General features: G+C 37.6%; 1 protein-coding gene across 1 annotated transcript; it reads left to right on the top strand.

Moving 5' to 3' along the window:
- Nucleotides 1-3,848: 3,848 nt before the first annotated feature.
- LOC126801456 (uncharacterized) lies at nucleotides 3,849-10,769 on the top strand. Its single transcript, XM_050528809.1, has 13 exons — nucleotides 3,849-3,959; nucleotides 4,068-4,425; nucleotides 5,188-5,359; nucleotides 5,432-5,481; nucleotides 5,979-6,071; nucleotides 6,147-6,235; nucleotides 6,742-6,820; nucleotides 7,007-7,089; nucleotides 7,660-7,738; nucleotides 7,847-8,564; nucleotides 8,652-8,735; nucleotides 8,889-9,498; nucleotides 10,202-10,769. The coding sequence occupies exons 1-13, from the start codon at nucleotides 3,928-3,930 to the stop codon at nucleotides 10,341-10,343; spliced, it is 2,589 nt and encodes an 862-aa protein (XP_050384766.1). The 5' UTR covers nucleotides 3,849-3,927; the 3' UTR covers nucleotides 10,344-10,769.
- The last annotated feature ends 710 nt before the right edge of the window (nucleotides 10,770-11,479 follow it).

The raw sequence follows: 11,479 nt of genomic DNA, 5'->3' as shown, positions 1-11,479 counted from the left end.
CTTTGTGTGTTAGACTGCTCGCAAAGTGTTAATAAAAGCCGCCCTCAACCCCAAGTGACCTTTGCAAGGTACAAATGGAGGGTTAAGGCTAATATTAACAAAATGGACTTTACCTATTCCATTCACCTTATAACTTACAATAAACTAAACATAAATAAACATTTAGCTTCCTTAAAAATATAACTAAGTGTAACAAGTATCCTATATGCATACTACAACAACAATATAACAAATAACAACTTAATATACACAATAAAAAATTTTCGTTCTATAAAAGTTTTTTTTTCGTTCTACAGAAGCACTATTTATGATTACTATTCACAGAAACAAAATACAATTATACAATTCACAATATAACACAATAGTAACACTTCAAAGCATTGAGAATTAATCAATTCCCCGGCAACGGCGCCAAAATGATAGAGCGTTCGTTTAGAACGTCTATAAAATACCCTGAAAAACATCATCGTTAGTATAGAATAAGCAGGGATCGTTCAGTCCGGGGAATCAAAAGGGCCTCAACACTTATCATGTTATTGGGGGATTTGATTTGGATTCTAAAACTACAACTGAAAATAAATCCTAAATTACTTATATACAATTGATCAACCACTCATCACAGAACCAAAACACGAATTCTACTCAAGAAACATGTATGACATGCATAGAACAACATATAGGCAGCAAGTATTTTCGATTCTTCTTAAGTCCATTTCAATTCCAATTCTAATTAGAGTCCGAAGCGGTTCATCTAATCGTTAAGACTTCTTAGTTATTTAGAATCAACGAAGCGTTCAATCCTAAACATATGCTAAAGAGAGTTCAACATAACGAAGCGTCTAGTTAAACAACAAAGTAGCACATAAGCACATTAAGTCGAATTGGAGACATGTTACACAAGCATGGCGTCACTCATCTTGATTAAACATGCAAATTCCTAGAACTATCACAGCCCTATATAAGTATCCATAATTGAAACACGAAGCGCATATTCAATCAATGAACACTTTGGTGAATGAAATCGCAACCCTAGGAGAACCATGGCCTTGGCTTCCTCAAGCATTGATTTAGATGTACAAATTCAAGGAATTAAGTGAAATAAAACCTAAATAGAAATAGAAAACCTACTGCCCATAGATGCTACACACGGCATACACACATATTTCATGAGTTCATGCAATCAAAACATAAAACCAAAGAAGTCTGAATTTATGTTCTTCATATATGAAACCGAAAATAACATCCAATGATTCATACAATGAATTCGAAATTTGCAGAAAATAAAAAGAAAGATTACAACTCATGGATGAATCACACATTAGAAACCTTCTAGGATGAAGCAAGGATGAATTCGAATTGGTGGAGGAGGAAGATGAGCACCAAGCCGTGATGATGGATGAAGGTTTTTGGCTTGAATTTTCTGGATGTTCTTGGGCAGCAATTCGGCTTTGTTTGTGAGAGAATGGAGATGGTGAATTGTGAGGGAGGCCATGCCTTTTATAGAGGAAGGAGGAGAGGAGGGGCTGCTAGGGTTTTGAATTAGCTGATCCATGTATTTCCTATTTTTTCTTTTCTTTCCTTCTCAATTGAATGATGATCATCTTTGTTGTTCACATGCATTCTCCCTTCTTCTAGACCACATGCATTCTTCAGAATTATCTCTTTGTTCTCTCCTTCCTTTTTCTTCTTTTGTTTCCTTCTTTTCTTATTTTTTCCATTTAATAGCCGGATGAACCTTCCCTCCTTTAAGGCTGCATACTTCTTCCTTTTCATCTTATTCAGAAACTAAATTATTTCTTTCCTTTTTCTCATTTTGTTTCCTTCTTCTCCTCTTTCTTTCCTTAATTCCCAAGTCATTATCTTACATTTAATTCTGAAAATAAGGAAAGAAAATAATAAATATAAATCACATATGTTACAGAAATATCGAATAATAAAAATCCTAACCAAACTAGGTTTCCTAGTTCGACAAGGAATACTACTCTATAGCACTCTCGACAATTTCTGCATTTTACACCCGTTTTAGCACCAAAAGGGAACGAACGTCACTAAAGACTCCTAACTCGACTCAATGACTCTATACTACAATAATAAGGGCTAAGTAAAGTACGAATGGAGGTAAAAATATGTTAAGAACGTCGCACAAAGTGCTCCTATCACCGCCTAATGGCAGGATGAGACTAAGTATCGTCGGATTGGTCTTCCGACGGCAACATAGTTGGAGAGCTGATTTATCGAACATTAAGATATGTAACTACTGCTTCATTGTTGTTAGGGTCTCATATCTACTGCTTTCTCCAGTATGTCATTGTTGTTTCAAAGCAAATAGAATCGCCATTAGAGTAGTACTTTTTGCTAGTTGGTGCTTTGTTGAGTACTTGTTTGTAGAGATCTCTGATATTATTATTTCAGGTCTTTGTAATAAAAGGGTTTAGGCTTTACGTCCCTCCTTGTATTCGATAGTTTTTTTAATGAAGGCTTGAGGGCAATCGCACTAGCCCTCCATAAAAAAAAATTTCCCGAACCTCACACCATTTGTAGCAAAGATATTTGAACCTACTCCAATGCAATTAGATAAACATATCTACGTTACCTGAATCCCCCCACTAAAAAGTTAATTAATATTAAAACTGAAAAATGAACGTCGTAGTGACTCCACAAAATATTAATTCACATGCCACGATAAAAAATAAACTAGACAACTAGAAATCACCGCAGTAATTAGGGTGAACTTGTCATTTAATAAAATTTGCGGAGGTAATAACTACTAACACTATATATAACTCATTGTGGTTTGGCATGGATATATTTCCGCTCGATCTACTATCTTTTTTATTATAAATGTGGGTTCATTATCGTATCACTAATGTAACAACGTAACTATTTAATAATTTCGGATGCCTGAGTATATTTACGAGTTATATTGTATTTTTAATTCATGTTCTTACCGTGGCGTAGAAACCTAGATTTGTAATTAGACCCATCCTTTACTAGCATCTTATGCACGCTCTATGCACGTACAAAAATACCGCACTCATAAGTGCACCTAGAAAGTGTTCACATACAACCTTAACTTGGTCCGTCTATGCATTATTTATAAATCATCAAATGATATAGATATGTGAGAATTTTTAAATCATATACATGGTGTGAGATGGGAAAACAAGAAAGTGGAAGCCAACCTGGTGAATCGATATGGGAATTCGATATTAGAACCACATGATTGATGTTGGATAGACATGAGATACCAAATGGATTACTTCGAAGTACGTGTAAACATAAATAGAAAAACAAATCGGGAAATCCCTCCAAAGTTCCTTATGCAGTTCTGATTTCTGAGATGAAGAGAGGTAGTCCTCTAAAAAAAAAGAAGATGAAGAGAGGTAGGAACCCATATTTAAGACCTCTGATAATTGCAAAAACGTGGGAATGTGGGAGTTCACATAGGAGTAGGAATGTAGGAGTAGTGTGTAGTAGTAACTGCAGCGAGATTTCTTCCGCGGTTTGTGTTTATATAGGTTTACAACTCTATCATTTATACATTAGGTTTAATTTTGTGAAACTTAATAAACTATAAAATTTTAAGTACTTCAAAAATTTAACAATCTAATTTTTCTTACGAAAAAGATGTGTATTGACCAAGTGAGCCCCCAGATCTCTACAAGAGAGAGAGAGAGAGAGAGAGAGCCCGAAACGACATAATAAAGCTTAAAATTGAAAGTAAAACGCACAGAAAGAGGGTCGCTTCGTCTCTCTCCTCTGGACGAAAGCTCACAGTCACTTGGTTTTTTTGATTTTCCATACATAAAAGAATTTATAAATTTTTATATTTTCTCGTGAAGTAAAAATTTTAGGAGGGGGACGATCCCTGAACACCAAAAAAAACAAATTTCGAAATCAAAGTCCCTCCCTTTGTATCATCGCAATATGGCATTTCACGTCGCTTGCCCAATTACATGGTACACCCTCTTCTCCTTTTCTCTCTCTAAAACCCTCTCTTTCTCTCTCTAGAAACTTCTCTCTTACTTCTTCTCCTTTCTTTATGGTTTTGTGGTTTCCAATTGCAGCCGGCGAATCTGTTTCTGTCCGCTAGGGTTTCCTCGATCCCTCGCCACCGCGAATTCCAAGGCGAGCTTCCTCGACGAGGTCGTCAAGGTCCATGACTTTCTCAGCGATCCCTCCGGAATTAGGGCTCGCGACGACGGCAGAACTGTCCAGGTGGTTGTTCCTAGAGTCGCGCCGCCGCCGCCTCCGCCGACACTGCCGGTTCCGGCGGTTGTGGTTAAGGACGCGGTGGTGGTCGAGGATGAGTCCGCGGCTGCGGCCACCGCTCAGGCTAAGCGCGCGGCTCTGCAGCGCAAGGCCGCCGCGGATATGGTGGCTGCTGAGGACTTTGCTCGGCGATTTGAGTCTGGTGATTTGTCGGTGAGGCTCTTTGAATTCAGTGCTTGAATTTATCTGCTCATTACAGGTTTATCTTTGTTGGAGTTCACTGGCTGTAATTTTTAGATAATTTTTTCATAGTTATTTTGTGTGTAGATGAATGTATGTTATGTGATTTTCGAGTTAGTGTGGAGTTAATTGCGAAAATACGAATCTGAGATTAAACATTGTGAGAATGTGCTTGCTGAGAGCTGATGTTTGACTGTTTCGACATAATTACTTGTAGGTTGTCTCGAGCTAATGTTCGTTTGTAGCAATGAGATACTAGTATTACGAACTGGAAATTTCCTTACGTTAAAGAACTTCTTAGCTACATAAACTGTAGATGTGATGTTTATGAAAAACTCCAGAACATTTGCTTTAATTAAGTAAATGAACATTATGTTGAAATGTCCCCATTCGCTTTGGGTTAGTCAGAGTTGATACCCCATTAGCTTTAGATAGACTAAGAGACCTAGTACGTTTTTCTGTAACTCTAATGACACACCGATATTAAATTGCAAGTTTCCTAGGGTATATCTGTGGTATTTGATATGTCCGGACTTTATTTTTCTGTTTTAACCTGATTGTTATGAGATAGTTGTGCTATTTGAACCTTTTATGTAGTATTCTGATCTAGATGAATTAAGTTAGCTTTTCAATTCTTTATAGATCCTTTGCTACTCTATTTCCATATGTCTCTACTCACCTTGATTGTTTATGTTGGAAACTATCAGTTTTTCATATCTTTCTTCCTGTTATCAGGACACCTCTAGAGGAGTTGTGGGAGAAGAGCAGGGTCAGTCCAATGTTATGTGTCGGATATGCTTTTCTGGTGAAAATGAAGGAAGTGAGAGAGCAAGAAGGATGCTTCCATGTAAAACCTGTGGCAAAAAGTACCATAGGAACTGCTTGAAAACTTGGGCTCAACACAGAGGTACTAATGAGTCATAAGCTGCTGTAAGACACTCTAGATCTGTCCTATTAATGCACTTAAAATTCTTTGCAGATTTATTTCACTGGAGTTCATGGGCATGCCCCTCGTGCCGAATTTGTGAGGTAATGAATAATTTGCAACACTCGTCCACTCTTGTTATGTGTATCTTCTATTGAGACTCCTACATCACCTTTTCTTTTTTCCTTCATATTATCTGTTATTTTTGGTCTACAAAATTAATTTTCTCATTTCTAGTATTCTTCTTCATATATTTGGATGTTTCTTTTTCCTTCCCTGTTTTGATCGTTGCTTTCTTATATTTTAACTTGTTCCTCAAACCGTAAATGTTTTTTTTGGCATCCTTATAGTATGATCCTTGTTCTTCTATTGTTTAATGTTCCCTAAAATTAGGCCTTCCACACTACATTCTGTATCGAGACAGCTCCACTTGCTCTATTATCATAGGCTATATATATAACAACACTTAATAAGGACTTACTAATTTAAATTACCCACCGACTCACTCATATATTTACCAATGATGTCATATAATAGTCCTGGTATTGGGTTTCCAAATTAGCACTTTCTTAACCAGGTGTTTTTTGCATCATTTCTCCAGGTATGTCGAAGAACAGGAGATCCAAACAAACTTATGTTCTGCAAAAGGTGTGATGGTGCTTACCACTGTTACTGCCAACATCCTTCACACAAGGTGGGATGCACTACTTACTCATGATTTACTATATTGGGTTGAAAATATGTTTATATTTGGTCATTCATGTTGCAGAATGTTTCTGCTGGAGTTTATGTGTGCCCAAAACATACAAAGTGTCATAGCTGTGGGTCAAATGTGCCAGGAAATGGTTTAAGTGTAAGGTATGTATAGTTACTATCTTCAAATACTATTTTGATCTTTGTCTACACTGATGATAAGATGGTTGTTATTATGATTTCCTGCTTTAGTTTGCAGAGAGAGTGTGTGTGTGTGTGTGTGTGTGTGTACTTTTTAAAAATAAAACCAAAACTTAGTTTGAGTATATCAGTTTCCTGTGTTCGGCACATTCCTCGACTTTGGACTTCCCACACCATGCCTATTGGTTTGATGCCTTTCTCTCGTACCCTTATAATTTATATGTTCTGGGGCATCTGGGCTATTATAGTGATTGACATTTGGCGTAGTTTGTATACGTCACTGAAATCCAGCTAAGTCAGCATCATGTTTCATGATGTCGTTTGTTTGTATAAGACTTGCCTTGTATCATTTTAGTATTTGATGGGTCTTTCTCTTCCTGTTTCTCTTTTCCTTGAGTTTCTTTTCTTTATGACCCAGTTAGCTAACTTGGGAAGAAGTCAGATTTATGCTTTGCTGGTTAAAATGACAGGTGGTTTTTGGGATACACTTGCTGTGATGCATGTGGTCGATTATTTGTCAAGGGGAATTATTGCCCAGTTTGCTTGAAGGTATTAATTATTTTTCTAGACTTCTCTGAGATAATTTTTTTATTATTATTAGGAGCTACTGTATTTTTGTATTAATTAATTTTTAACTATATATCATATATTTTGATTGTCTCATTGGGATCCGTGATTTTTCCTCTATCTACACACCATATGTATCTTGGCTACATTGATTTTGTTGTTTTGTAGGTTTATAGAGATTCAGAATCAACACCTATGGTCTGCTGTGATATGTGCCAGCGTTGGGTGCATTGCCATTGTGATGGGATCAGGTTGATTATCTAACATGCTAACAATTACTCTGCTTAGTCTCCTCCTTTGACTTCACTGGTTGTGTGGGGAAATTTTTCTCAACAAAATGGTTGATCATCTAATTTCTAATCGTAAATCTCTAAAATAGATAGAAGTATTGCATATAGTGCCATTGCGAGACCCATCAAAGGAGTAGTTCCCAGACCAGGAGCTACTTTACCATATTTTGAATTTAATGGTTTCAATAAACACCCGACGTTAGTTCGTTTTGGGCAGACAGATATAGAACTACCCTCATCGGCTTTGGTAGCTTTTATATTATATCCATTAAGATCTCTTGATTTTGTACACCATTTCGGATGTAATTTGTAAATAAATGATCTTGTCATAGATCCATTTTGATCTTAAAACTGTATAATAATGGATACAGCATCCTTAGAATCAGAAGCCGTAGGTCTGAGGCAGGCAAATTATATCATATCTGTTATTATGCATTATGTCATTATGTTAGTGCATAGTATTTTTGACACCAATATGAATTTTTTATTATTATATTACTTGTTTCCTGAATGTGTTACTTCTTTTTGCAGCGATGAAAAATATCAACAATTTCAGTTAGACGGAAATCTCCAGTACAAATGTGCCACATGTCGCGGAGAGTGCCATCAGGTTTGCTAAAATTTCTTACCCCCCCCCCCCCCCCCCCCCCCTCTTTTATTTATAAAATATACAAAAAAGAGAGGAAAATAACTATCTTCTGTTAATCCCTTCTGCCAGGTCAAGAATCATGAGGATGCTGCAAAAGAGCTTTGGAAAAGAAAAGACGAAGCTGAAAGAGATTTGATTACTAGCTTAAAGGCTGCTGCAGGGTTGCCAGCTCATGAAGAAATACACTTTATTCTACCCTATTCTTCTGATGAAGAAAGTGTCGCTCCAAAACAAAAGAGTGAATATGGACGTTCCTTGAAATTGTCTCTTAAAGGATTGGTTGATAAGTCACCAAAAAAGACCAAGGACAGTGGAAAGAAATCCTTAATCAAAATATCTGCTAAGAAGAAGGAATACCAAGAAATTTCTACTAATAACGAAGCAAAGAGTGTTCGAGGACATGTTCCTAAATATCTTAGGTTGGACAAGAATGATCAGATGCGGCCCTCCAAAATTGCAGAATCAGAAGTATATTCTTCACCTCTTGCTGGAAGTGTGAGCAATACTGAAGAGATATACTCTGTCAGTGAGCCAAGTGTATTGAAGCACAAGTCTGTTGATGAAGTGATGTTGAATGGTGGAGATAGGACGTCCAAAGTTCGTATTAAAGGCAGGTCTCATGGTCTGGATATTGCAGAGGACACTGGGAAGCATGCTGGCAAGTCTAAGCCTGTTAAAGAGAAGAAGCTTGTGATAAACTTTGGTGCAAAAAAGATTAATATAACTAAATCTCCAAGTTCTGATGCTTCAACCCATCAAAGAGAACATGCTGCAGTGACCTCTAATGGTATGTCATCTATACACTGTATGGATAAATTATCAACTACTGCTGTCTCTGTCCCTCTTCCTGATATGCGGTCCTATTCATGAGCAGGTGGTGAAGATGTGAGCAAGAAGACAACAAGTATTGTGGCGGACAGTAGACATGATGATTCTGCCAATATTGGTGATGTTAAAGGTACTAAAGATTGAACTCCTTCAATATACCGTTAATTTGATTCTCATCTTTTTCCTATACAATTTACTAGTATCTTGGTTGATTTTCATTACTATATGTAATAGAAACCTTTGTGCTGCTCTAGATAGTTGATAAATCTTTGTCATGTAATAGGTTCAAAGGTTGCTGGAAGAGAAGGGAATATTATAAAGTTGGGAAGGGTAAGGTCAGGAGCAGCAGATCATAAACCCAAACTTGTGAAAGGTGATAGGGCTGAGGGAGTTGATGGCATTCCTTCGGAGCAGGTGCATGTTTCATCTGGAAAAAGCATTGAAGGAGGCATGCCTGCAAGTAAGCCTGCAGGGGAGGTCCCCACTATGAGAAATAACAAGGTATATTCAAGGAAGCACTCAGAAAGCAGGTCTGCTTCTGCTCCTAAGACTGATGAATCTGGCCAAACACCGGTTTCACTTTCTTCCTCCAAAGATCAGAAAGATCACAACAAGCCATTGTTGAAGTTTAAGCTTAAGAAACCTAATGTTGAAAGCCAGAGTTCTCCTCAGCATGATGAAGAAAAAAGCTCTGTTAAGGGCCAGCGGTCAAAAAGAAAGAGACCATCACCGTTTATGGAGAAACCATCTTTTAGTGAAAATGATGATAGGGCACCTTCGGTTGAAAATAATCTAATGGATGAGATCATGGATGCTAATTGGATATTGAAAAAGTTGGGAAAAGATGCAGTTGGAAAGCGAGTGGAAGTGCAGCAGCTATCTGACAATTCATGGTGAGTGTTGTTGTTTTACCTAGGTTTGGCGCATCAGTCATGTGGTGCTATTGTGTCATTATTTGCAAATTTTCCGTTAGTCAATAGTCATTCAAAGTTTTTGGGAGGATGATGCACAGTTATTTATCAAACTCTCCTTGCCAAATAAACCAAACCCTCAACCAAATAAAACAAATTAAGAATTAAAACATTGAATGCGTGATTGTGACCTGTGAGCGTCTTTATTTTCTGTATCTTATCTCTATGAAAAATACTAGGAAGACATCTGCTTCATAGCTCAGGAGACAATTTGTATGTTTCTCAGCTTTTTCTATGCTGCCTTTCATGTTTACAGTTTTTCTCAATAAACAAGGTCGTGCTATTTCCATGCTGCCTTTAAGCTAATTAAACAATGGTGCAATAATTATTACTGCCTATGAAGAGTAACTACTGTTAGGAAGGGGCTAATTATTATAATTGGAACGAAGATTAAATTGCTGGTATTGTAAATATCATGTGAAGAGAACATGATGAATGCTGTTCAAATACTGTTAATTCAATTTCCTAAATGGAGTCATGTTTGTTTCTTTGGTTGTATCTTTGGTGCATTTTGTTTTGATAAGTGCATTTTAAAAATAAATAAATAAATAACTGCATGCTGCTTCTTTCTTGCCAGTGTGTTGGTCATTTGTGTTGATTTTCTTTTTCCTTATCTTGTGTTCAGGCACAAGGGAGTTGTTAGCGATGTTGTTGAAGGCACATCACTGTTATCTGTGACTTTAGATGACGGCAAAGTCAAATCTCTTGAACTTGGAAAGCAAGGGGTTCGGTTTGTATCCCAAAAGCAGAAGAGGTCAAGAACATGAGGGGGGATGTACCATCTTTTCCATTTGGAAGCTTCCTTCCCCATTTTGGTTAGGTAGTCTTCGGCGTTCATATCTGACCAAAAAGTCTCCGACATTCATATGTTGTAGCATTTGCCGTGGTTTGTAATTTTGCTTATTCATCAGTCTTCACAGAGGACAGAGGGGTTTGTTTGTTGGATGCTCTTAGTATTCCTTGAAGAGTTGATTCCATCCAACCTGGGTTAGCTACACCGCCTACACGGCAGGCTCTCTCTGCGACCCCCTTATTGTCCGCCTGTATTTCAATACTGTAGTCTTAATGTTAAAAACATTTCTGTAATAGGACAGGAATGGAGACCCTGAAATCATAGAATGCTGTTTTTTATATCAGACTTGATGCATTACCATCTGTAGAAATAAATAGAATTGATTTTGTTCCAAAGCCAAGGTCGTGTTGGAGTTACCGCCTTACTGGGGAGGACTGAATATAAACTTACTTAACTTCCATTGATTGATAAAATTAACCATGAGTTCGAAATACAAATACCAGACCAAGTCCAAGTGTATTTTTTTTGGTTTGAAGTCCGAGTGCATATTGGTCGGTTTTTATCCGACTATTGTCATATTCAGCAAGCTCGCAAGTTTATCTTCTCCTTCCTCTTGGTTCTTTTCGCTTCGTCTGCTCAATCTCTGAACCAATATACAATCGAATCTACGGTATGGCTGGATATGCTGTCATGCGAATCGACGAATCAGACACGATCGGGGATAGTCCGGCGATGACAGGCTCTTCTCATCTGGCTAGCAGTATGCTTGACGCAAAGGCTACCAGAGACGGAGGACCATGTCATATTTGTAACAAGAAGCACCACCCTTCTTATTGCCCCGACTTGCCTTATTATCTTTGTAAGGACTATGGAGCACCACCACCGGGCTTATTGCCCTAAGTTGCCTTGTGATATTTGTTACAAGGAGCACCGCCCTGCAATGTGTCCTTACTTCTTCTGTATCCCACAAGGGGAAGCTGTTAATCTTCGCTATCAGATTGTCTGTGGCTGTGGTAATCAGTTTGATGAGGATAAGTGGGTTTGTACCGAATGTGGTGCAAATGAAGCCGAGATTGTCTCCAAGTACCGTCTCGTTTGTAATATTTCGTA

The sequence above is a fragment of the Argentina anserina genome, chromosome 7, assembly GCF_933775445.1.
Source record: "Argentina anserina chromosome 7, drPotAnse1.1, whole genome shotgun sequence".
NCBI classification, from domain to species: domain Eukaryota; kingdom Viridiplantae; phylum Streptophyta; class Magnoliopsida; order Rosales; family Rosaceae; genus Argentina; species Argentina anserina.
Note: the sequence above shows the minus strand (reverse complement) of the source record. Positions and strands in the feature narration are given on the sequence as shown.